This window comes from Hemicordylus capensis, chromosome 3 (genome assembly GCF_027244095.1).
Source record: "Hemicordylus capensis ecotype Gifberg chromosome 3, rHemCap1.1.pri, whole genome shotgun sequence".
Classification (NCBI taxonomy): domain Eukaryota; kingdom Metazoa; phylum Chordata; class Lepidosauria; order Squamata; family Cordylidae; genus Hemicordylus; species Hemicordylus capensis.
In genome coordinates, this window is record NC_069659.1 from 270,690,839 (window position 1) to 270,718,159 (window position 27,321).

General features: G+C 41.7%; 1 protein-coding gene across 3 annotated transcripts in view; it reads left to right on the top strand.

The window, feature by feature from the left end:
* The window catches only part of GFRA1 (GDNF family receptor alpha 1), a 325,570-nt gene that overhangs the window by 250,920 nt on the left and 47,329 nt on the right, over positions 1-27,321 (top strand). For all 3 annotated transcript variants that reach the window (XM_053309092.1, XM_053309091.1, XM_053309094.1), the window contains exons 7-8: positions 192-326; positions 4,606-4,784. In XM_053309092.1, coding sequence (XP_053165067.1) covers positions 192-326; positions 4,606-4,784 — 314 coding nt within the window. The remainder of the gene's footprint in view (positions 1-191; positions 327-4,605; positions 4,785-27,321) is intronic.

Consider the following 27,321-nt stretch of genomic DNA (forward strand, 5'->3'; position numbering starts at 1 on the left):
AGGTCATTAAAAAAGAACCCTTCCAAACTCAACACAATACTTGGGGGAAAAGAATCCTAAAAGCAGGTTTGTGGCTTTAACGTCTTAATCCTGCTCTACTCTCCTCACCAACAAGTCTAGGTTTTCTGGAGAATGGTAGGTTATTGGAAAGAGGTGACCTTACATAATGGTGTTTTTGCTTTTGTTAACAGGCACAGTTATGACACCAAACTATATAAACTCTAACAGTCTCAGTGTTTCTCCATGGTGTGACTGCAACAACAGTGGCAATGACCTAGAAGAATGCGTCAAATTTCTAAATTTCTTCCAGGATAATGTATGTCTTAGTAAGTACTATTTATTTATTTATTTATTTATTTATTTATTTATTTATTGTTAAGTTTGTATACCGCCTTTCATTAAAACAATCTCAAGGTGGTTTTTAAAATATATTTTCTCAAATATCTCCAGATATTTGTTGATACCATAATATATGCTGTGATTGCAGAGGTGGGGCTTGTTCAGAGGTGAGGCGAAAGCTCTGTCAGCATACACATGGCATTTGTGCATGTGTGGCCACAATTTACATGGTCAGCAACACCCTGCACAGATGCCATGTGCATTCTGAGAGCGTGCAGGGCTTTGTAGGAAGCATGCCACCCAGCAGGAAGCTGGAAGGGATGGTGTAGAGTAGGTAAGCACCTGCTCTCCTTTTTCTTAAAGTCCCCTTTCTAATTTCCCTAAGAATGCTCGAACCACACTTCAGGCACATCCCTGCTTCTGGAACCTCCAAGTTAAATGTGAAAAGTTTCACAAAGAGGCGCTCTTACCCCCGGACCTTGTGGCTCTGGCCCATGGCCTCCAAAGGTTGGGGGCCCCTGCAGCCACTTTGCGTGCTGCCCCACTAGGTGGCTCTAGTGCCAGCACGCCTTTACAAAAAACAAAACAAAACACCGCTGCACGGCAGCAGCACTAGCTGCAAGGAGGGTGGAGAGGAGAGAGTTCTCCTCTAAGGAGGAGATTTTTACCCGGGGGGATGGGGGCATGGTGGTTGCAGTGAGGAGGGGAGAGTTCCCCCTGTAACCCTCCATCTGGGATGGGAGGTGGCGAGCTCCATCCAGCTATGCTCCCTCCTCCTCCTCCCAAGTGACGGCCTCTCGCCTCCTTCCTGCTTGTGGGCATGTGTTGGAAACTGGCTGTTGGGCTAAAAGAGACTTTTTGGACTGATCCAGCGAGGTTCTTATTCCTAGCCCCTCTGCCTTACCCCTTAAAACAGCAATCTGTAGAACTTCCAGGGAAGCTTCTCCGGGCATCACTTTGGGTCATCCAGGCAGACGAAGGGGAGGGACCTCCCGTCTCGCGTTAGAAGAGCAGGAGGGTGAAGCAGGTTGCAAAACTGTCTTAACTATAAGACAGCAGAGAGGCGATAAGCCGTCATTTGGGAGAGAGTGGACCTGCATGGAGCTCTCCGCCTTCCATCCCAGATGCAGACAAAGGGTAATGGGGAACTCTCCCCTCTTCGCCGCCCCACCACCCTCCCTGCAGCCATCACCACCACCCCATCCTACCAGTAAAAATCTCCTCCTTAAAGGGGAACTCTCTCCTCTTCGACCCCCACCCCACCCTCCTGCAGCTAGTGCCGCCGGTGTGCAAAGAACAGTGTGCAAAAGCGGAGACTTTCTTCTCACACACACACCCCACCACCACCACCACCATCGTGACGGTGGGTGGTGGTGTCCCAGCTCCCAAATAACCTGGGTGCGCCACTAGTTTCACACTTCAATTCATGCTTCATGAACACTCCAAATAAACATTTTAAAGAAACAAAATTGCAGACTTCTGAAGGCCTAGCAGAGTGTCTATTGATACCTATACACTGTTTTAATTGTTTTAATAGTTTACTAATGTGCTGATTTAAAAAATGTTATCATTACTGCATAGTTACATATTCTCCTTTAAAAGAAACATCTCAGTTCCATTGTCCTCTCTTCTGCTGTTGGAATAAAAATGTTAATGAAGATAAAGCAATGACATTAGAGGACACTCTGAGGAAAAATTATACTCACCCTGGCAGAGAGACCTTTTCTTCATGAAGAAATTAAAGGTGTCCCTGCTTTAATAGCATTTCACTGAAGGGGGATAAATGTTCCATTATCCTTTTTGTTAATGGATTGACTTTTGTAAACCTTTATTTTAAATAAAAATACAAATGCTTAGTAATTTATACAGTGCATCACTCATTTGATAAGATTTGGGCTATTAATGTGCATATATTTAAAATCTTTGGATTTTTGTTGGAGAGTCAGTATTCACACAACAGACGTCAGCATTCTATTGGCTCATTCCTTGTCACTAATCCTGCATACTTCTTGACTGTTGGATTGGGCCATATGCCATTTTTATCCCATTGATTTAAAGTTTTGTCAGCCTGTTTAAATGGCCATAGGGGTCAAACTACACATTCAGAGGGATCACATCCCAGTCTTACTGGGAATGTACCACTTTAGAGTGAAAGGTGGGGGGAATCACATGATTGACTGTTCACTGAAACCACAAGCTCCCTGCCCATTGAAAGCTAATGCCAGTTATTCTAGCCTTACCTTCTCCTTCACATGATTCTTTTCTGTATTCATATAGCCTTCTTTTTAACTCAGGTTCATTCAGATCTTCATTCCCACTCCCAGCCACAACCTTTATTCTGAAGAGACTAAACCCCAAGAGGACTATGCTAATAGGATTTTCTGAATGTGTTCTGAATGGTTTATATATAATAGTCTTTGGTTCCTAGAATTTGTGCAATTGTATTTAGAACAATGAGGTGTCCGTTTATTTTCATCCAGAGTAACTATCTGTCAACTCTAAGGTCATTTTTTTTAGTTTTCTGTAATGTGCTGCAAGGCATGAAATCCATATAGGTTTTCCTCACTTCTCCTCACATCAGCCAGACCATTTTTGAAGTCTACAAATCATTGCCTGCATTCATTAGAATTAAAAAAAGAATGTTAGAATAAAGTGCATCTTTCTAAGATAAGAAGTAAAATGAAATAATGTAAAGTAAGTAGTGGATGCTATTGAAGGAATGTATTAATAACTTCCATAGTCAGGTCCCTAGTGAAATAGTTTGATTTCTTACACAATGAGTTTGAAATAAGAAATCCCTAAATCCATGCTGAATCCCCAAAGACCTGATTAAAAACTGTTTTTCTATTCATTTGTGTGTTTTTTTAAAAGAAACCAACCAATTTACTCTTGCCATAAACACAGTATTTAATCTCATGAAAAACTACAATAAGCCTTTCAACTTTTACATTTTGAACTTCTAGTGTAAGCATGCTTTTCCTACCTAATTATGCAGATTTGTTTGAGGACTGGAAGGGAAAAGGGAAAGAAAATAATAATCATATTTTAAAACGATCTCATATTTCCTCTTTTTATTTAACTCCCCCCCTCAACATAATCAAAATATTGCTTGCTGTTTGGCTTATCAAACTATCTAAAGCTATATTCACACATTTATTTATTTATTTAAAATATTTATATCCCACCCCTCCAATATGATACTGCTCAAGGTGACTCACAAAGACAATAATACAGATTAAAAAATTGTGTGCCGTACATGTACAATCTATGTACAGTATACCTATCTGAAAACATAGTTATTCAGCCATTATGTTCAATGCACGTAGAACAGTATACTTCCTGTACCAGGTTCACTTTTAAAACGAATGCATGTATCAAAAAACGTTTGTACAGACACCTGAATATATGTACAACCTAATGAGGCTACTCTTACAAGCAATCTAGCTCAGGCTAAGGCAGCCCGATCTGGGTTTGGCTGCTCACATAGAGCGCTGGGATCGCTCCCAATCCCAGCACACAGGCCCCGCCTAACCTGACTTTTAAGCCCGGCCTTTTGTCAGGGTTGTGTGTATTCTTGGGCTGCATGCCTCCCGAGCATACAGAGTCAGGCGCCTTGAGCACCTGACTCCCGGGAGAATCACCCAATGCACCATCACACAGTGATCACACAGTGCAATGATCACACAGTGCATTTTGGGATTCTTGGAGGCCAAGAAAACGAGTCCCAGCCTCCAGAGATCCGCTCTGCACAGAGGAGTAGACGATCATCTGGGGGGAAGATAGGTCCATCCTCATCCCCACCTCCCAGAACGGTTGTGTGTATGGCCTTAATGTCTGAATAGTGTATCAATCTCAGAATTATATGGAATGTCTAGATATATGTTCTTATGATACTGTGACCCACCATAGGATTAGTCCTGCCCCAGGACTTGTGTTGGTGGTCCCAGATTTCCATGGTTAAGTGTTCATAAGGTTGGGTTTAAACTGCCTAGAAATGAATAACTGTTTTTGAACATTCCCAACCTTATGCACACAATTTCTGTGGCTACAGGTTAGCATGGTAAGAATCCAGCCTAAAGTTTAAACCTTTCAGTTATCATAGAAAGCATTATAGGTTTCATATAGCTCGAGATAAATCTGTGACCTAGACAGTTAGGTAGTAGGATTTTCTTTGTTTTATGTACCTTGATTTTTTGTTTTGTCAGTTTTAAGCTAGCTTCTATCATTTGTTCACATACAGAATTTTCTCTGTCATTTCTCCAATAGAAAATGCAATTCAGGCCTTTGGCAATGGTACAGATGTGAATATGTGGCAGCCTTTCCTACCTGTCCAAACTACCACAGCTATAACAACAACAGCTTACAGAGCTAAGACACTGGCATCAGAGAACACCAACAATGAAATACCCACCAACAATGACTTACCAGCTTGTGCCAATCTGAAGGTAAGAAACTATTGGAGCAGCTGCAGTCTGACAGCTGTAAAAAAAAAAAGTGCAAAGGAGGAGAAGAGAATTGTCTGTCAAATAGTCTGCCCTTGCTTGATGTGCATGCAGATTAACCAGACAGGCTTTTATTTATCTGTCCCCTGCTCTATTCAATATATTGTTGGAATGATATATTCAAAGATTGTATTAAGCCAGTCACTCATAATTTTAAAGTGCTGGAATCAATAATAGGTTGCTTGCTATCATAATGGAAGAGCAGAATGTGTTACTCTTTATTTATTTGCAACAGGTTTATGTAAGTCTTATGTAGCCCTGAGACCTGACCAGACACATTGGTCTGCTTTCAATCATTGGGCCAGTTCAGATATCACACACTGAAGAAAGATTAAAACTTGACGGTGCACTGGCAACCAGCCTTGAGAGCATGAATCAGAAGAATTCTGTTTCCAATTGTGGTTAAAAGCAAGCTAGCACTGATATCCAAAAGCACTGCAGGTTAGAAGCAAGCCACATCATGATATCCAAAATGACTGATTCTTGCTTATTCTGACCAAGTGCTTCTAGTAAATCACAGTGAAGCTCTGGTCATGATCAGTGAGAAGAGCTTCTGTGGGGTCTGCAGGAAGAGCAGGCTTAGCCCACTCTCTCCGCAGATGATCGAGCCTGTAGCCTAGGGCAGCCGGATCGGCTGCCCACATGACTGCCGGCTCCATTATGGAGCCGGCAGGGGCTGTGGAGATCGGGGGCATGTGCAAGTGCACGGGGCATCCTGGAGAGACCCCCGAGCCCGGGAGGCTGCTCATGTGTCACCGGGTCCATTAACCTCATTTAAGGGGAGGGTGTTTTAGGCAGGCTAGCTGCCTTGGGAGCACCAGGCTCACCCGCGAGCCCGCTGGTTCCCACGATCAATGGAAAGTAGGGTAAGAGAGCGTAGCCCACTTTCCGTTGATTGTGGGAATAGCCTCAGTATGAACTCAAGGTTGAGTTCATAACTGAAATAAGTACTTATTTCAAGTCCTTGGGATAGAATAGGCCATGAGTGATCTGTTTGAATATCACAGCCAACCTGGGCTTGTTTCTAATCACAGTCAGAAAATGAATTCCTCCAGCTCATGCTCATGCAGTGAGAGATGGGAGGTGGAAAGGTGCTCTGTCAAATCCGAGACAAGGTGCAGGAAGCCCAGGTTTAATCTTGGCTTGCATGATGTCTTAGCTGGCCTAGCTGGTTTGCCGGTCACAAAGCAAGGTTCTAGTAGGCAGTAAACTAAATCAGGAGAAAGTTGATCATGGTCCACTGACGGACCACTGGTAAATTTTTTATGGACTACCTAGTGATGGCTGATTGCTGAGATTCTAGCTAAGATTGATGAACCTGACCTAGTGAGTCATTTCTTGTGTTATTAAGAAAAAGTGAATTTTCGGGATTTTACTTTCTAAATGGTACAGCTAAACTGTTTTAAGATGGCTTTGCATATATACCCTTTTTTGTCTACAGAGTGCTCCATATTTCTGATTTTTAAAACCATACATGCAGGATTCTTTTCATTTTGTTGTTCAAGTCACCATGTGAATTTGGAGGATTTTTCGATAATCAGTTTTCATTTGCCAACATAGAACAGTCATACCAATGGCCTACCTAGACCAGATTCTAGAGGAGGAATGTGCAATGCAGAGGTGTAAGAAACTACATTATTTCCAAGCTCCAAGTTTAGGGAATTGTAAGAATAGAGCCCTGTATCTATGGTTACTAGCTCAAATAGTGGCTGAAAGGTTTCTAGGGTATCACACACCAAGCAAGGGAGGCTGTTGATGACCTTACTCTGTTCCATAAACAGTTCAACAAAAGTGCCCTTTGGAAGAATTTCTAAGATGTACTGGAAGGAGGTAGCATCTGCTAGAATAGCAGCATAGAACATCAATCCTGCTTTTGTATCAGAGCCTCTTAAAACACCTTCGAAGAAGAGCAGTGGGTTATAAAATTAAACAGTGTAACTTACATTAAGGGTGCATACAGGAGCTCTGGTGGGCATGTAATTCCTGTATGAATCATACATAACGTATAATGCTTAGAAGAAATTTTTTTCGCACAATAAAATGATGGTAAGAACTTGATTGATTAGTATAAAACATTGTATAAATTGCCAAGTACTAACCTCCTGAGGTAGTAAAGTACAGGGCATTAGGTAGCCTGCCAAACTGCCATATCAGAATTAATTGGCCGTCATATTATCAGCAAGAATGATTATCAGTAAGGCAAAGGCATTGTTGATGCGTTCAGTTTTATAGGCTTTTAAAAAGTGGTCTTGTGAAAAACAGAGCAATACTGAGGATTTCTCTAGTTTGTATGATCCCTGGTGTGGTATGTGGAAATACTGCACATAATTAAGCATAATATGGCCTGGTACAGACGTCATACTTAACCATGATCAGTGCTTGCCAGGTTTGTTACCTTAATCCTGGTAACTTTCCCAAGTGAACAACGGACCTGTGGTTCAGGTTGTTGAGAACTTATTTAGACAAATACCAGCAAAACCGTCCAGAGATGAAGATTTGGGCGGTATATAAGTTTTTAAAATAAATAATTAATAAATAAAATCTGTTTGTCACTTTGCAAGCAGAGAGGCAGCAAAAGCAGAGGTAGTGCTTTAACTATGGGGGCACTTCTCACGATCAGCAAAAATCGGGCTAGCAGAGGCTAGCCCGATTTTTGGTGACTGTAAGAACCACCGGGCTCGCAGCCGAGCCCAGTGGTTCTTGAGCGGGTAACCCGCTCAAGAACCCCTGCTAAAAAGCAGGTTTGTGGAGTGAGCATTCCTGAAAAACTGCTTTTTGCAACTGTGAGTAGCCGCGCCACGCCTTCGTGCTGCGCCTACTCATGAGTAGACCCCCAGCCGGGAGGCAAAAATCCGCCTCCCAGCTCGGGGGTCTCCCCAGTATGCCCTGTGCAGTCACATATCTTGCGGGGGCCACATGGCCCCCGCTCCCCCCACCCCCCGCTGGCTCCGTCACGGAGCCAGCCATCATGTGGGCAGCCGATCCGGCCGCCCAGCGCTCCCTGCTCGCTCGTGAGCGGGGAGAGCGGGCTTAGCCCGCTCTTCCCACTCACCTGTAAAAACCCATGGTTTGCTTTGGTTTGGTCCATGGTTTGCTTAGTACAGATGCAATGCTTAGTTAATGCAAACCATGGTCTACAAGCCCATTTAAAACCATGCTTTCATATCTGATTTTTGTGGCTAGTCTTAAATCATGGTGATATAATGCTTAACCATATATAACAACCCATGACTGAGAGTTAATGTTTGCATAGGTTCTACGTGGTGCTTTCTGCTTCTTTAAAGTCTTCACACAAGTGCCTGTTAGAAATGTAAAGCTTTTAAATCAATTCTTGAGGTCATTCACACAGTCAAAAATTATGTTCTACCCAGGTTTGGGAGCTGTGTATAATCCCCATTTCCGGTTGGGTGGAAGCAAGGTAAGAGGAAAACCTGGGCAGAAGTGATTGTGTGGAAGCAAGGTAGGAGGAAAATCACTTACCTTGCTTTCACACAACCTCATTTAGCAGGAGGGTTACCTAGCAGGGCTAGCCTCTGTGGAACCACCATACTCTTCCGCAAGCCCGGTGGTTCCGACAATCACTAGAAACTGGGCTGGGCTCCCTTAACCCGGTTTCTAGTGATCATGGGAATAGCTTCAGTATTTCATAATACTGCTTTCAAATGAGACTTCTGTTTAACTGTAGTATTCTGTTGCCAGGAAACTCCAAATGGGGGTATGATAAGGAGGATGAGATGGAAGATAGCGGCTACTACTACTAGTAGTAGTAGTATTTGTAGTATTAATGATAGTATGTGCCATCCATATGCATGGCACTAAGACAGGTTGCTGCACTATGGGGCTCATAATCTAGTAAAAGAGACACAAGGGGACAGCAAAGGAAGGAGAAGAAAAGGCACTGGTAATCTAGGAAAGAACATTTGATTATTTCATGAGCCTCTTCTCACGATCCGTGAGAAGGGCTAGAGGGTGGCCTGCAGGAAAGGAGGGTTAAACTTTCCTACCCCACAGATGATCAAGGCGCCATTGCTGAGCGCATTCCCTGCACACCCAGATGATTCACTGCACGCTGAGGCAGCAGGGAGGGCCAAAATGTGACACCCTAGCCCCGGAAATACAGTGATACACCACGCAAGTGCACAGTGCATCATGGGGGGCCCCCTTCTCTCCCTGGGCTTCCCACAGTATGGCAGCCACAGCTGCCACACGATTAAAAATTAGGGTCAAGGTTGCTCTCACTCCCTTAACTTGTGTTCAAGGGTGGCTGTTTAGGTGGGTTTGTCACCATGTTGCCGCCGGAATTGGGCCCAATCCCGCGGTTCACACATGCATGCAAAACCAGGCTGCTTAGTTATAGTATAGTATGAGGACTAAAGGATTGAACCAAAAGCATCGTGGAGATGGTGAGTTTTAAGTAGGGATTAGCAAAAGTAAGGGGGATGGCATCATGTAGGTGTTCTGGAAGGCAGTTCCAGGGTAAGGGGCAGTGAGAGAGAAGAGAGAGTTGTCTGACGTAGCAGGACACCTTCAGATGACTGGGGCAGGGATGTTGAAGGATAGAAGAGTGAAGAGATATGGGGAGACAAGTTCATGTAGGGTTTTGAGGAAGTTTGTGTAGGATCTGGGAGTGGACTATGGACTATGTAGGGATTTAAGAAGAGGTGTCATATGACCAGAACAACAAGAGGTGAATGATTTTTCTAGCAGAGTTTTGGGTAAATGTGAGGGGACTCAGGCAAAAGAATGGGAGATCAGAAAGATTGTGGTGGTCAAGACCACGTGCAGATCAGGCAGAGGCAATTCTAGAGCAATTTTTGGGTAAAGACACAATTAAGAGATGGGAGGCAGCTGGACCAAAAGGCTTGTCAGCATGAATGTTGAAATCACTATTGAGCAAAGTGGGAGTGTTAGAGAGGATGAAAGTAAGACAGCTTTAAGGGTCTCAATAAAGTTCAAACAGGAGTCAGGAGGTTAATGTAGGGGCCATTCATACGACCAGATGGGAGAGGGGGGCATCTGCTCCAACTCACCTCCCCCCCCCCGATGATCAAAGAAATGCTGCTGGGAGTGTGGAATGCGCTCCCAGATGACCCACACTTCTCCACACAGCACGGCACTCTGGAGGCCGGGGACATGTCCCAGACTCCACATATCCCACAATGCACCACAGCACGAGTGCAGTGCATTGATGGGATCCCCCATCTCTGAATCTCCTCAGGCAGCAGGCAGCCCTAGGAGGCTCATGGTCCTGTCAGCCAAGTTAAGGGAGTGGGATAGAGCGGTATATAAATGTAAGTGCTATTGCTATTGCTATTATGGCATGTCTTTATAGATTTATCCCAGCTCACATATATTAGCCAATATTTGAAAATCCAAAACATATAGCATTGACAATGATGTTTTAGCATTGAAATGCATTTGCTCAAGTTCGTAAGACCTTGGTTTCATTTGTTTTTACTGATGCATTAAAAGAGGTCTTTAAAACCTTGTCAAAAGAAAGGGAGAATGTGTATATTACCACCACTAAATCATCTCATTCAAAATATATCGTTCTAGGCCTCTTTCCTAGCTCAGAATCCACAAAACTTTGTAGTTAGGATGGGTCCTAACACAGCCAGAACCATTGCTCCATTATTAATTGGCTTGACATCCTTTTCACTTTATGTCTCTGAATCCATGCTTGAGTTCAGGAAGCTCTGCTTTATGATGTAGGCATACAGAATTATTGTGCTCCAGTGCAAACAGTGGCAGATGTGTCTGAATATCAGTACAAACCTAACCATCCGACCTCCTCAGGAGGTCAAATGCCCAAATGTCCACATAAGCAGCTATTCCTGCAGGCAGAGGGAGATGGCAGGATACTGTGAGAGAGCAGGGTGAAACCTCTGCTCTTTTCTTCGCAAGCAAAGAAAGCGGCAAAGCCACAATCTGTACAGCCTTCAACTCTTACTACCCCCTCTGCCTGTGGGAAGCCCTGAGCCCAGCTGCTGTAGCTGATGAGCCAGAAGAGAGCAAGATAGAAGCTCAGCAGCCTTGTCTTCCTGGAGAGAGTCCTGGCGGCCACAATGCCCATTTAACACAGGAGACAGCTGAGCCGGGAAGGAGCCAAGCCAGCTGTGTGTATGTGTGTGTGTTGCAACTGTGCCACCCAAACCTCTACCAGTCTGAAACCCAGTGGATGAATTCTTCCCATGGACCCCCGGAATGAATCATAACTTTGCATACTCAGGACATTCCACTACAGTTCTCAGATAACTATACTGTGGCATAATGGTGAGAATGATTTTTAAAAATGTGTTAATTGCATGTTCCAGTTAATTAACATGTATAATACATATGATACCTGGCATAGTCATTCAGGGCAGAACACAAGAATGTATGGCTCAACTTTGCTTCCTCATACTAGAAGGGGAGGGCAGAGAAAGGATTAATCTCGAAGACAGGGGCTTAAGCAGCACTCATTGGCATTGTGCAGTCAAGCACTTAGCTCTGGGTTCCCTTCATGAGCCTTAGGAAAATTGCAGGTGTTCAGCATGATGCCTGGTGTTTGGAGATCATAAGCAACTATATTAAAGCTGAGTGTTTATTAGTATTGTTATTAGCAAGCGACGTGTAGGATTTAGTCAGAAGTTCAGCTTAAAAGCTTCAGCATGGTGCTCAGAGGTTCGAGCCACAGCAGGTGCAAGCCTTCATGGATCTGTAATTGGTTAGTGGGTGAGAGTAAATAGGAAACGCAGCAAGGGATGTGGGTGTTTTGTTGAAGAGAGAACAAGAGGGCAAATCTCATATGGTCTGAAAGAAAAGACATAGTGATCTGCATTAATCTGTGCTCCCGTACTTGCTACAATCAGAGAAGAATGGGTCACTTGAGGTTGGCCTAGGACATAGCCTGATAATTGTCCTGTCCGTATGAGAATGGACTTCAGTGCTGATATGGCAGTTTGGATAGAGCAGAGGTTCAGTCACCCTAAAATGCTCTCGGGTGGCATTTCAAGACACTGCTCTCTTTGCTTCCTTGGGCAAACAACCTTGAGTGGTTCCATCCAGACTGGCCCACAGAACACTTCCTTATTGGCTAATCTGCCCCTTACTACATAATGGACAAGTATTCTTGTGCTTTCCCATCAGCAGCCCCTATATAGTTAGGATGCAGTTTAAATTACCCAGTCATGTGGGTGGAGATGATTCCATGGGAAAGACCCATTTGATGAGCCTCCTGTCACATAGTCGATCATTTCATGCTCCAGCAATCAAAGAAAGGTGACTAAGCTGACACAGAAAGGGGCCCTTGGTCACTCATTTTGCTGCTACTTATCACCTTAAGCAGGGCAAAAGTATCCCAGTTCCACAGAAAACATCCTTTGACTTTATTTCTGACATTGCCAGCATTCAGAAAATGCTTGTCTCTCTGCAACAGACGATGTATTGGAAATGCAAAGTAGCTATTGCTCTTTTTAGAATAAATTATATTAAAAACATTTAGAAAATTGGCTAAATGCTTAATACTTGAGACGATTTATGTTTATCCCCTGAATTTCCAGCATTATCTGACATAATGCGGCCAGCATGCTGGCACTAATTCTTTATGGAATTCTTATTGCTGCTTTCCCTTTAAAATGCAAGAGAACTTTTCACTCAGCTTAGCAACCGACCTGTTTCACCTACAGAAGTCTTTTTGCCTTCTGTATTGAGAATACTTCATATTAACAAAATCCAGACATCTTCTCTTGGCATAATACTTTTTGACAATAGTAGACCAATGGCTCTGGTGCCTCCAGGCAGCGGCACCCTGTCTTGGCACTTATTGGGGGGAAAGGGTCTCACTACTAGCTGCTGATGACAGCCCCAGCCTTGTGACACCATTTCTGGATAGTCTTCTGAAGCAGCTCCCTTTTCATATCTGCAGTTCTTGGACTCAGATTCCAATATGAATGTGCAACAATCTGCACCATGTTCCCTTGGTAACTGATATGTGGTTGATAACCTTGAGAGTCAGTTGTGGTGCCAACCCTTTGGAATGCTCTATCAAATGCAAGCCCACGTGGTTGCACTTTATTATTATTTTTTAATTACCTGGTAAAACGTGGCTTTATAGGTTGGCCTTAGTGGTGGCTAATAGTTTGGCTTGCAATGTTCAAGAATCAAGTTTATTTACAGTTGTAGACCAAAACACAACAAAGCGACATATCCAATACATAACAGTATTCGTTCAAAGTTTATTACGGTCTATGACCAGCACAACGGGGGGGGGGAGGGGAATACAATTAAAATATAAATAATTTTTAAAAAAACACCACAAGTCAACAGTCTAACCCATCAACAGTATTATAACTGAAAGGTTATAGAGCAGCACTAGGACTGTTAATTAAAAACTGGCGCACTCTTCGAGCTGCTGCACAAAAGCCCGCCACTTTCCGAGTAATGGCAGGTATGCTGTCCTCAAGCAGGAAAGCCACTTGTTGGCTAGGCGAATTTCCTGGGAAACGAGCCAACAGTGGAGATATTAGTTCTAAACGTAAGTCCCTATAAAAGGAGCAATAAAGCAAAACATGTTCAATTGTTTCAGCTTCCCCATCACCACAGGGGCATAGACGTTCCGCATAAGGAGTCCCACTGTAGCAACCTTCAAGGACAGCAGAGGGAAGGCATCTACATCTGGCCTGTGTAAAAGCCAACCTATATCTGGGGATGTCTAATTGTTGCAGATAAGATAAAGGAGCAACAAGGTACCTTGTGGTATCGTTACAGTAGAAACCCAGAGACTTAGATAACAGTAAAAATGACACAGCTTTATCTTATAAACAACTCAAACATCTTCTGCGTCAGTCTGGAAGCTACTCATCCTAGTAGCTCTATGTAACAAAATTTTGCTACTGTATATGAGGTGCCTGTGTCATTATCATTTTGTCAATATCGGACACAAAACTTAACTAACTAGTCTTCTGACTGTCCCGGAACACTGGTCAGTAAAGGTGAAATTAACCGACACCTGACATCCCGATACAACCTACAATTCAACAAAACATGATTTACAGTTTCAGCTTCACCCAAGGCACAAGGGAACAGTCGGGCATCCAAAAGCACCTGGTGAAACCTTCCAATAAGCAGGGCTGATGGAAAAGATTTAAATTGGGCTCATGAGAAAACTTCCATGCTTCCCTGCCACTATGAGGGCTTTGTTCCTTGAAGGCTTATTGATGTATTTAGAGCCTTTGAGTGGATAGGGCAGCCAGAGCCCTTGGATGGATAAGGCGGCATACAAATGTGATAGATAGATAGATAGATAGATAGATAGATATGCTGCTTTTTACCATTAAAGTCTGTGCCCGAGTTTGTAAAAGCTGACCTATGGGGCCAATAAGCAGAGGGCCCAGCTCAGGCCCCAAATCAGGCCCAACTGATTTTCTACTAACCCAGCTCATGGCTCTGGGTCATCTCCTGAAGTGCAAGTAGGCTGGTGTTCTCTGATCAAATGGGAGCAGTTCACATGGCTTAAATTCATGGTTTATTAAGCCTCTTAGTTCTAAACTAGCTGAAGTGTATCTCCCGCCCTAAATTATAGAAGCTAAAAACATTTGCTTGGTCTGCAGATTTTCTACAAGACAATAACTTTGATTTTTCTGTACTTAGGGGTGGTTGGGTTGGGGGATATGAGAACCAAACTGATGTTTTACTCAGATTAGAACTTCCTTAATTTTGTGTGCTCATCCAAAAGCAGCAATAAACATTTATTTTTTAAAAATACATTTGTGCAGTGAATCCATAGATCTCCAATGTTATCTTCTTCAAATGAAAGTGGCCCTTCAAAAGCTATCCTGAAGTTCTCTCTGCTCAGCAAACTCAAACAAGTATAACCCTCATTCATTAGCACTTTAAAATATGTATAAATGATAGGGATGTGCATGAACCAGTTCAGAGGCCCTTTTACAGGCCTCCGAAATGGTTTGAATGTTCGGCAGTTCAAAGGTCGGGGGCGGGGATATCTTTAAGGACAGGGGAGGGTGCTTTTACCCCTCCAGTTGCATTTTTCCCACCGGCGCTGTCTTTTAAAATGGTCCGGCAGGGTGGCCGCATAGCTCCTTCCTGTCCCATTGCCTACTTGGACCAGAAGTGCCGAGTGCACATTTGCACGTCATGCATGCATGTGTACACATTGCATGTGCGCGCCGGGCACTTCCGACCACTTCCAGCCTGAGGAGGCACCGGGGCAGCAAGGAGGTACGCTGCCAACCTGCTGGACCGTTTTAAAAGACAGAGCCAGCGGGGAAACACGGCAAGAGGGGTAACAGCACCCTCCCCATCCTTAAAGATATCCCCCCACACACACACCTTCGAATCAGCAGCAGGCGCCAGTTCCATGCACACCACTAATAAAAGGCTACAATTACTTTTCTGCTATATCTGTTTATGATATATCCATGTTTCAGAGCACAGTTCAGTGAACACACAACACCAAAGCACTCTCATTGAATTCGATTGGACTATAGCCGCATAAATTATCTTGGAATCACTCTCTTGAGCCACTTTCAGTTATCATATACACACCAAGGACAAATTTGGTTTTGTAAGGCAAGTAAATTAATTGCTGAGTTTTCAATATAAACTCTATTTGTCTATTATTATTACTTCATTGGGTCTGCATCAATGTTCAACTGGAGCTTGTTCTTTTAGGCAGTTTAAAGTACCTTATGGAGACATTCCCTATATTTTGCTTTGTCATAAACCCAGGGAAACAATTATAATCTCAAACACTTGGAGTAGGGATCTACAGTTATAAATAAACCCAGTTCGCCCCTTCTGCATACATAAACATACTGTTCATTTCATCAAATAAAGTGCATGTGTGTGTTATTGTACTAGAAAACAGTAAAATTATTTCATCAATAATAAAGATCTTACCATTCTTTTTAAAGAGATTCTAATAGCTCGAGCATCTTTCTTATATTATAATAATATAGCATTTTATAGTTAACTGTAAAACCTAGGATTATGCCTTTAAGAATCATGCAATTTTGTTTTATAGTTTAATAATTGTTCATTTGAAAATGAATGTGAGCTTCCTAGAAACCAATGTAATGACTTATAAAAATAGCATTTTGCCAAAAGCTACAGAGCACTCCTAAAGAGCACTGATATTTTACTGTTATAGTTGCTATTCTCAGGGAGTACTTTGCATATTATTCCTACTAAAAGAAGAAGACGCATTTGCAGTTAAACCTCAGTTTGGTTTCACTGTTTTACTTTAAGATCGTCTCTTAAGGGAATAACGACAGAATAGCTAAGTGCAGGAACAGATCTCTACAGGAGCATTAGACCATATTAGTTCATGCCAAATTTTTCTATGCTGAGACAAGTGCCACTGTTTTATAAGACCCTTTATCAAATGAATAGTACACCTGACACCCTCCTTTGCTTCTTGCTTCTAAGACCTACTTCACACAAAATAGCCACCGTGTGGAAACATCTCTCTGTAGAGAGCCATTCATGTGCAGGATGTCACCACACATTTTTCTCACACTATTACAAACCACTGACAGGAATGTTTTTGGTGACAGCAGGAAGGTAACCTCTTGGCAGTGGTAAGGAACTCTACAAAAACAGTGTATGGAAACTTCCATTCAGACACAACTTCCAATGTGTGAGGCAGGCTTAAACTCCATACTATAATTATCTTTCCCCTTTATGGCAGCCATTTTATTAAAGCATGCATAAAAAGAGCCATTAAGAGGGGAAACAATGCCATAATTTAATTGTATAGCTTCACTGTAATACAGTACAATATTTTTGTGTGTAATTTTGTGGTGTGTATGTATGACATTTCTATCCCACCCTTCCTCCACTGAGCTCTGAGTGACATATGCGGTTCTCCCATCCTCACTTTTTTCTCACAACAGCCTTGTGACGTAATCTGAGAGAGAGTGACTGGCCCAAAGTTACACAGAGAGCTTCATGACTGAGTGGGATTTGAACATGAATGAATAGGGATTACTATGATAAAATACACTTTCTCATATAAGAACACTTTTTCTCCTTGGGAAAACTTCACAATGAAGTTGTGAGGGTAATTTTTTTTTAATGGTGCTTTACAAATACATCAGAAGCTAGTCTGTTGGAACAAAGAAGCCTGACACACATTAATTCAGGTGAGAACATGCATATCCATACTTCTGTTGGGGATAGGACCATATCTTTATAATAGTGAGCCCTCTAGCGTACTTTGAGCAGTGTAAATAATGAGTATAATTTGCTACAGGAAACTAAGTTCATAAGAGTTCCTCACAAAGCTATAGTATTTTAAAATAATAATAAAGTAAAACAAATCAGAGAAATAGCTCAAGGGGAACAGTACATAAAAATATTCCCATTTATAATGGTCCTGTTCAGACCAATTTCAATTTTACTAGAACAGTTTGAATTCCTGCAAATGATATTTCTGGAGGATTTAAATAACAAATTTTCAAACATGAAAAATGAGCAATGACTTTTTGTTATGCCTTTTCTGATATGTCTCAGCCCTTATTATGCAGTCTTGTTTGGCCCATTACATTGGTGCCAATGAAAGTTTATCTTCTGGAACTATAGCAACTTTAGGGGCACAATTATTGTTGGGATTGTGGGGCATAGGGAAGAGGTTACTTTATGCCTGTGCCCTGCAATCCCAAACCTGATCCCACCCTCTTCGCAGCAGCTAATATTTAAGTCTGTGGGGGGAACCACATAGGGCCAAACTACTTACTTGTTTAATGTAATGTGTAGTGTGACACTTAGTTTAAAAAAAAAATCATCAGGTTGAACTAGAGAGTTGAAATCCAGTCCTTTGGCTCATAAATTTAGATTGTAAACTCTTCAGAGCAGGGACATTGCCTTTTTGTTGTTTCTCTATGAAGCATCTAGAATTATTATTTCTTGTTTGTACAGTCAAACAGGTGTTATTGTCTGGTTTGTTTTATCCAGACATCGAGTCCTTCCCAAGGACCTGGGATGGTTGAATTTTGTTATCAATATTGTTGTTGTTATAGATATCGCCGCAAAATATAGGCTGTTCCCAGTAAAGTTGTATTTGTAGTTGGCTGATGGTGATTGAGGCTCCCCTATGGTGTTGAGGTGCTCTTCAAGATGTTCTGGAATTGCACCTAGGACGCCAGTTACTACTGGGATTATTTTGGTCTTCTTCTGCCACAGCCTTTCAGTTCGATTTGTAGATCTTTGTATATTGTTATTTTTTTCTGTTTCTTTTTCTTCTATTCTGCTGTCACCTGGTATTTCTATGTCGATTATTTTGATTGTTTCTCTTTCTTCTCGACTACAGTTACATTTGGTGTATAGTGTGGCAGATGTTTTTCTGTTTGTAGTTGAAAGTCCCATAATATTTTTACATCTTCATTTTCTACAACTTTTTCAATTTTGCGGTCCCACCAGTTTTTGAGTAGCTTATTATTTATTATATAAATAAGGCATCCCACTCTTAACTATTTTCATTAATGTATATTTGCATATTTACAAGGTCAAAATTGCATTCCAGATTGCATGGCTGGTTTAACACAGAGGGTGAAGAAATAAATGCCACTGTGACTTATGTTTTGTGACATTGCGCTGATGCAGTGGTCACTACTCCCCAGCCTAAGCATTTATTAATTTGTTGTCACATCAAGTCTGATAATCACAGCACAGCTGAACGTATTCACATAAAAAGGCTGAGCCAATGAAGCAAAAGGTGCAAGGAAGCTTTTGTCCAAACTGCCCAAAGAGGTTTGCTGTGGCCTCTTGTCTGCTTCTTATGCTGCAGCTTGCCTGAACGCAACCCCAAATGCTCAGGATCCTTTAAGAAAAGTACATTTATTTAAGGATAATGGAAGCTATGAGTAGTTAGAACTCATGGACGTGAGCCTGTTTTTACTAATTCTCTGATCCTGTTGAAGCTGGTTCTCCTTAATTGCATTTAGAGACACTTCCAAAATTCTCCTCCTAATGTTGCCTCAAATGTTGGAATCCTAAGCTACCTGGCTGCATTTCCACAGAGGAATTGATGTCTTAAGAGTCCTCCATGATTTCATTATTTTTTAAAAGTACAGTACATAAAAAGTCACAAGAACTATTACTTTCCCCATTAACAATGCACATGACCATTGATAAAGCACTGCAAGAAAAGCAACCTTGATATAATTCTCTATGTGACTATATCAGGATAATGATTTGTGTGCTATTTTGCCAATATGTAAGAGGACATGTACCAATCAGCAAAAATACACATAAAAAGAATATTGATGCAATCACATCAGTGCTGGTTTTTCCCAGCACATCATCAGTGTACATTGTCGGTAATGCAGGTCCGGGGGCAGCAGAGTTTCTAATAAACTGAAAGGAAACTGCAGGCTGCAGCAAATCACACACCAATTCCAGAATTAATGTTAGAATTAGAACTTCTCAGAGTCAAACTGGAATGCTGGAGAAGTGGAATACACAGCAGAACCAACCCAGAGAAGAATAAAGGAGCAGATCTGCTATCTCTTTTTTCAGTGATACCGCTTATGTGCAATAGATTTAGGATTGAGGTGAAAGGAATTTAGAATCACGTTTAGCCAGATGATTAGGAATTTATATTGTTTTGTTCTCTTGTCAGAACATGACCTAATGATTCTTTAAAATTGATATTGGGAATATTATCAGGTTGAAATGTCTGTGTGTGAGATATATGGTGATAATTATTCCAGCACAAAAATGCCCTTCATAGAAAAATAAAAATGTAACTTGTCTTGGGAATGATTTATTCTTTCAATATAAAGAATAGAACATCCATACTCTTGTTTTTCCCCTTTCATCCTGTTTCAGCTAAGCCTTGTGGATCCAGTTCTCACATAACATTGACTATATGCTTATGCTTTTAGCTACATAGATCTTGTCTTATTGGAATCACACATTCAGTCAACACCTGGAGAGGGAGTGAGATCGTGCCCTGCAGGCTCCACACATGCACACACAAGCCTAGAGTAGGTCCTAGCCTTCCACTGGATATGCAGAGGTCAATGGGTAGGTCTTGCAGACGCACGGAAGTCAGTCAGGGCCAACAGACACAATCTTGCTCCCCCTCCATGCATTGATTAAATATGTGGATGTAATGTGAGGAAAGGGCTATACTTTTCTGCATAGAAAAACACAACTTAGAAACTGCCCAGTTTGCCTGGTATTGTATCCATTCATTAAGTTACTATTAGGTTTAATGGAACAGTGCATTTTTTGGAATGGAAAAATGTCCATAGGAAAATAACAGTGCAGAGTTCTGTGGAAAAGATTCTACTCCATATAACTCCAAAGATGCACTGATCTCAGAATTCTTGCATTGTACACTTCTAGTTACATCCCGCCCCCCCCCCCCCCCCCGCGAAAAAGCATAGGCTTGAATCATTCTCCCTGGTGTGTAAACTGTCTACATACTGGGATATTTTGACATTGGCTTGCCATAAAGCAAACAGTCTCCCCGTGTGCATTCCAAAGTGGCAGTCTTGTGAGGGGAGTCTAGCACAAGACTGCTAACATCTCTGTCAGCTCTTATAAACTGTAAACCCTCTAGACAGGTACCAGTACTTGTGTCTCTGTTCAGTGCAGCATCTGCTCTATTGCTGATGCTACTAAGTAAATAGTAAACATTAGTATTACATGCATGCTCCCCACTTCCCTGAGCAGTGAAAAGTTGCAGCACTTTTTGAATTCTGCCTTCCCTTGGAGGCTTCTGTATAATATTTGGCTTATTTACAGACAGTATACAAGTTAAGCATTAGATAGAACTGAAACAGCAAGCACTCCTATAAGCAACAATTCAGTTCTCAGACACAGTCTCTTCACTCTAAAGTGCTTCAGCTCCTTGCTTTTCCAAAACTCAGTCTGTGCCTAGCTGAAACCTGCCATTTCTTTTGCACAAACCAAGACACACCTCTGAGGGAGAGGGAGTCACCTTATACTCTCACATTAGCCGTTTCTATCAAGTGGATATCCAGCTCCCTTGAGAAGTCCATCATGCTGGGGAAAGCTGAAGGAAAGAGAAGAAGAGGATGACCAGCAACAAGGTGGATGGACTCGATTACGACAGCAATTAGTGCACCACTGAGAGACCTTAAAGGCCAAGCTGAAGACAGATCATCCTGGAGAGAATCTATCTATGTGGTTGCTAAGAGTTGACACCGACTTAATAGCACTTAATCAATCAATCAGTCAAGTGGAAGTGAGTACTGGCCATCACAAGATTCCTGATAGCTTCTCCTTCAGGGCTACGTTCAGGGACATCCTCTGGCCTCCTGACCTATTAACCAGTGATGTGCCAAATAAAAGTATAGATCAATTAGCATTCATACTCAAGACTTCAAACTCATTAGAGTAGCAGCAACATCAACATTTAAACCTAGTTGAAGATGACTCTCTTCAATTATTTTCTGAGAACTGAATTGGATGTTACCGTTTTGCAGTTATTGGAGGATTTAATCACATATTGTTGTCCTTGCAACGACATCATATGCTGATTTGAAACACTTTTGAATTTCTGAATAAGACTACAGCTATTGGGAAATGTGTAGGTTTCTGCGAGTCACTTTGCCTCTTTGCATACAAGGAAGTGACAATAAATAAATTTATGTTGCCTCTTTGCATAATATCCAGTAATGCTGTTTCCTCATGTGTGAAAGGACCCTGATATACATGTCTTTTGGAGAAAGCTACACAATGATACATACGTGTGCAGCACAACCTCACCGACCCCCGAGAGAGAGAGAGATCAGCTCTGAGATAATCTGCTCCACTGACAAACACTTGGTTTTATAGCACTTAGCTTTCCTAAGTTGTTGGAAAGGACCTCCTCACTGAAAATGTTTCCTGCATTCATTTTCTTCAACACTTGTCATGGAGAAAATTATTCTCTCAGGAAACAATAACTTGTATGAATTTTGCTCTCCTCTCTACAAGATATCATTTCTTAGCCCATTAATCTCTACTTCTAGGGATACCTAAATCATGTCTCACTCAGACAGCCTGCACCTCTGCTTAACCACCAGCCTCTTTGCTAATCTCTTGTCACTCTTTCCCCTATACCTTGTTTTCTTCTTATTATTTTCTCTCACTGTCTCATTTTTAACCCTATTTTAAATCTAGAGCTCCAGAAATCTAAGTTAATGAACTATACTCTCACAGAACACTGAAGAAAGTGGATCTGCTTCCCAAGAGAAGCTGTCTTGTCTTTATGTGATGGGGGAGAGGTTGAGGTTGCTCATTAAATGCTAGAAACTAAAGCTGCAATCCTGTGTGCACTTATATGGGAGCAAACCTCATTGAATTCAGTGGTTGACATCCTGACTTATGCTGCACTTGGACAAGGATGTTGCTCTAGTGCAAGACTCTTAAGCTAGCTAGTTGAACTAAATCTGGAGCTTGCATTCTAGACTAGCATTGTGCTAGCACAAGCATGCATGTGCAACAAGGTGCACAATCTGTGATGCTTCTCATGCTTTGTTCAGCACTTCTGTGCAAAGCGCAGTTTCAAAAATCCCCATGATTTAGCACAGTTATCCAGTCTTCTTGCACTAGCCCAACTCTGTTGCACAAATGCATCATTAGGATGTTGGCCAGTGGGGTTTCCTTCCTAATAAAAATGCATAGAATTGTGCTGCTCAGCAGATCAGATAAGTGACCAGAAACCAGCATTCGGTCGCTTATCTGATCCGATCCACTGAACTGCCTGGTCCAGTGCTTGCTGGTAAAAGTGCTGCATAATAGTACTTGTGCCACACTGGAGGAGATGGAGAAGGGCAAGTTTCCCTATAGCTTCCTGGTGCAAGATCTCATTAACCTTTCAATACTTAGTTTATCTCACCTTGATGGAAGTAAGAGCAGTGGTAGTAAAGGAGAACTAGCTAATTTACTCCTGCTAGTATAGAATGACAGACAGAGAACTATAGTGCAGGTTTCTACAGTCACCATGGCTCAGGGAAGGATCATGAAGATACAGGTGGACCTTGTATCAGTGGGGGTTCCATTCCACAACAATACAGCGGTTGCTGAAACTGTGGATACTGAGACATTAAAGTCTATGGGATGTGGAGGTTAGGTTCCTGGGGCTCAAAAATCATGGGGGAAATGGGGGGGGTGTTTAGGGGCAAAATAGTGCCCTGCAGTCCCCGTCCCCCCCCCCCCCCCGAAATCCAAATTCTTCCATTTTTCCTTGGAGGGAAAAATGAAGTGTTTTACCTTGAGCCAGAAAATGGCTCTCTTTTACAAAATGCCGGTTGGAAATGACCTCCAAGCCGCTGCCACCCCAACCTGCGTATATGTGGATTTAACCCTTTTTTTACCCTTTCCCCCCACATATGCTGAGGTCAGGTGTCAATTAGCTGACTGTGGATACTGCAGATGCTGGATCCGCAGATAAGGAGGTTCACCTGTAGTGTGGATTGTACTGACAGACTGCAGTGATATTATTCTCATTGTTATTTTTGTACACCACCCCAAACATCTGTCTCTGAGAGGTTTACAGCAACATAAACAAATTAAAACAGACATTTTAAATTTCGGTATATAAATTATATAAATAAATAACTGCATAAAATAAATCCTTGCAACAATTTAAAACCACCAGTCTAATTTGAAGGCTTGGATAAATAAATGTGTCTTTAGAGACTTTTTAAAAGTTGTCAAAGCCACCAATGACTCAGTACTGGCCCACTATAATGTTTTGTAGCATCTGAGATGGGAACTTGTGCTATTCCCCCTGCGGGAAGTTGCTTATGCCTCTGATATGGACACAAAGTTACACATCTCCTAAATTTTAAAAAAGTGCAAAAACAGGAACCACTCTCTCTCTCTCTCTATCCATTCAGTAGTGTCTGGCTCTCGGTCACTCTATGGATCAATGAACTCCATGCCATCCTATCTCATACAGCTTCCTTTAATTCCGCATGGTCATTCCAGTGTCATTTTTTATAATATCCAACCACCGAATACAGGTCCATCCTCGTCTCCTTCTTCCACTGATCATTCCCAACATAATTGTCTTTTCGAGTGAATCAGCTCACATGACATGACCAAAATATGTCAGTCTTTGTTTAGTAATCTTAGTTTCTAGCAATATTATTGGTTTAACTCGATCTAAAACTTCCTTATTTGTAATTCTCGCTGTGCATGGGATACGCAACAGTCAACACCACATCTCGAAAGCCTCCATCCTTCTCCTATCTGCCTTCTTCAAAGTCCAAGTTTCACAGCCATATGTAGCTATTGAAAATATTATTGCATTAACTAATCTGTATTTGGTTAATATCTTAGCTCTTCAAATTTTACTCATGCTGATCACTGCAGTTCTTCCAAATGCTATACCACAGGGCATCCAAATTCTTTATTTTCCCAGCAAGTTTGAAAGTCCAAAGCTGCTCTCATTCTGACTTAATCAGTAAAGTGTGCAGTCGAGTTGGTGTCGACTCCTGGCAACCACAGAGCCCAGTGGTTGTCTTTGTGGTGGACTACAGGAGGGCTTTACCATTGCCTCCTCCCACACAGTATGAAATGAAGCCTTTCAGCATCTTCCTATATCACTGTTGCCTGATATAGGAGTTTCCCATAGTCTGGGAAACATACCAGCGGGGATTCAAACCAGCAACCTCTGGCTTGTTGGTCAAGTCATTTCCCCGCTGCGCCATTAGGTGACAGACTCAGTCAGTAGATAATTGTATTTGCAGAACTTCATCATCTTGGATGAAAGACTGCTTTCGAGTGTACTAGAGCAGATTTAGAGTAGCTGCCAACTATTGTGAAGCTCAATAGTTTTCAAATGCCTACCAAGAAGAGACGTTGTTTCCATTTAAAAAAACCCTCAGTCTTTCTGAATGTTTATCTTTCATTCTCTGCACTCCATATAACGACTGTAAAATGGGTGGTTTCTCCTTGCTTAGTTATCACGTGCTCCAGGCTGTGTGCCTAAAAGTGAATTTTTCACTATAATAATATCCTTGATTTTTTTTTATTGTAAAGTATCGAAAGTCCTAAGTACCAGGTATAAAGCAAATTGTCTTTCATTAAAAAAAGAATAGGAACACAAGCGTGGTTTTCTTTCTACAATAATAAATGATAAAGATTTGGAGGACCCGGTGAGTGTTTAAAATATAATAATGAAAGACTCATAAGCATTCATTTCAAACCATATGTTGGAATTACTTCATTCGCAACCTGTGAAGACAGCATATGTAGAAGAGCTGCATCTTACCACTTCCTCCACAGTACGCCTAAACCATACAGCAGTCAAATCTCATTTATAAGGAAGTAAGTCAAACACAGCCATTTAACTGAAGTGTTTAACATATGCTGTTAATAAAAGGCATTAGTACTACTAAAGTTTGGAACATAAATATGTTTTTATTCTGCTTTTAACCTGTCTTCTCACTTTGCCTGTAATATTCAGTGTGCATTTACAATCAAAGACTGAAAATAAATCACATTTATTCTATCCCCCACTGACCTTTTATCCCTATGTGTTCTAATCAGTTGCCTCACCTGAATAATAGATCTCTGCATTCTCCCACTAAACTATTCTCCCCACGCTCACACACACACATACTCACACACCCACATCTATTATTTGGTTTCTGGAACACAAGGAACTGTCACCCATTTTAGTTCCTTGACTTCAAAATCAATGGGAGCTTGAAGTGCTGTTTATTTTATTTCTCCTTTACACAATAAGATCCTATACATTTCATTGGGTGCAGTGATCTGCCAATTGACTCAAACCATCCCTTACTCCTGGGCCCTTAGCGAGGACTGCCAATAGCTAGGGCTCTATTCTCATCTCCTTTGAAGTCATTTTACACCACTTTGTCTCAGGCCTTTAGAATGATTCTATAGTCTCATTTAAACTATAGAACACCCAGGAATAAAATATGAAGCATTATACAGTCATCCCTTGCCAACTACCATTTTACCAACCACAGTTTTGAGTATATGTGAATGGGGAATTGTGACAGTTCCTGCCAACTGCAACCTGAATATCCACAGTTGGTGAGGGTTTTTTTATTATTGGGGGGGGGCAGGTTTCACCAATTTGGGGTGGTTCAGAGGTTCGATCACATTCCTCTTGCTGACCTTGCTCTCCCATGCCAATTTAAAATACCTTTCAGTGATTTGGGGAGGTTCAAAAAATTTCCAGAGGTTGAACTGCTCATTCTTGGTGACTTTTATTTATTGATTTTGATTTGATTGATTGATTTGATTTTTATACTGCCCTTCCAAAATGGCTTAGGACGGTTTACAATTAACTTTTGACGATATTACAGGATGTGTGTGTGGGGGGGGGGGGTGTTTGAGCTTTTTTTTGGTTATTTTTAGGTCTTTTTGTGGTCGCAGTTCCCCTAACCCCCTGTTTCCCATAGACTTTAATGCCTCACCAACCGCAGCTTTGCCAGTGGCGAGGTTTTGCCAAAACGGAACTCTAGCGGTAGTGGCTAGAGTGCTGGACTAGGACCAGGGAGACCCGAGTTCAAATCCCCATTCAGCCATGAAACTAGCTGGGTGACTCTGGGCCAGTCACTTCTCTCTCAGCCTAACCTACTTCACAGGTATGTTGTGAAAGACAAACTCAAGTATGTAGTTCACCGCTCTGGGCTCCTTGGAGGAAGAGCGGGATATAAATGTAGTAGTAGTAGTAGTAGTAGTAATAATAATAATAACAATAATAATAATGGAATAATATATCAAGGACAGTGAAGAAGATGCACTTAAAATGGTCAATAGCGCGAAACTATTCAACACCAATAAAACAAAGCAGGCCTACAAGAAAGAACAAGTCAAGAACCGAGCAGAAAAATGGAAAAATAAGCCACTGCATGGTCAATATTTGCACAGTATCACTGGAAAATCAGACATCACCAAGACCTGGCAATGGCTTAAGAATGGCAACTTGAAGAAAGAAACAGAGGGTTTAATAATGGCTGCACAAGAACAGGCACTAAGAACAAATGCAATAAGAGCAAAAGTAGAAAAGTCAACAACAAACAGCAAGTGCCGCCTTTGTAAAGAGGCAGATGAAACAGTGGACCACCTAATCAGCTGTTGTAAAAAGATCGCACAGACTGACTACAAACAAAGGGATTACAAGGTAGCAGGGATGATACACTGGAACATCTGCAAAAAATATAAGCTACCTGTAGCCAAAGATTGGTGGGACCATAAAATTGAAAAAGTTGAAGAAAATGAAGATGTAAAAATATTATGGGGACTTCCGACTACAAACAAACAAACATCTGCCACACAATACACCAGATATAACTGTAGTCGAGAAGCAAGAAAAACAAGTTAAAATAATCGACATAGCAATACCAGGGGATAGCAGAATAGAAGAAAAAGAAATAGAAAAAATCACAAAATACAAAGATCTACAAATTGAAATTGAAAGGCTGTGGCAGAAAAAGACCCAAATAATCCCAGTGGTAATTGGTGCCCTGGGTGCAGTTCC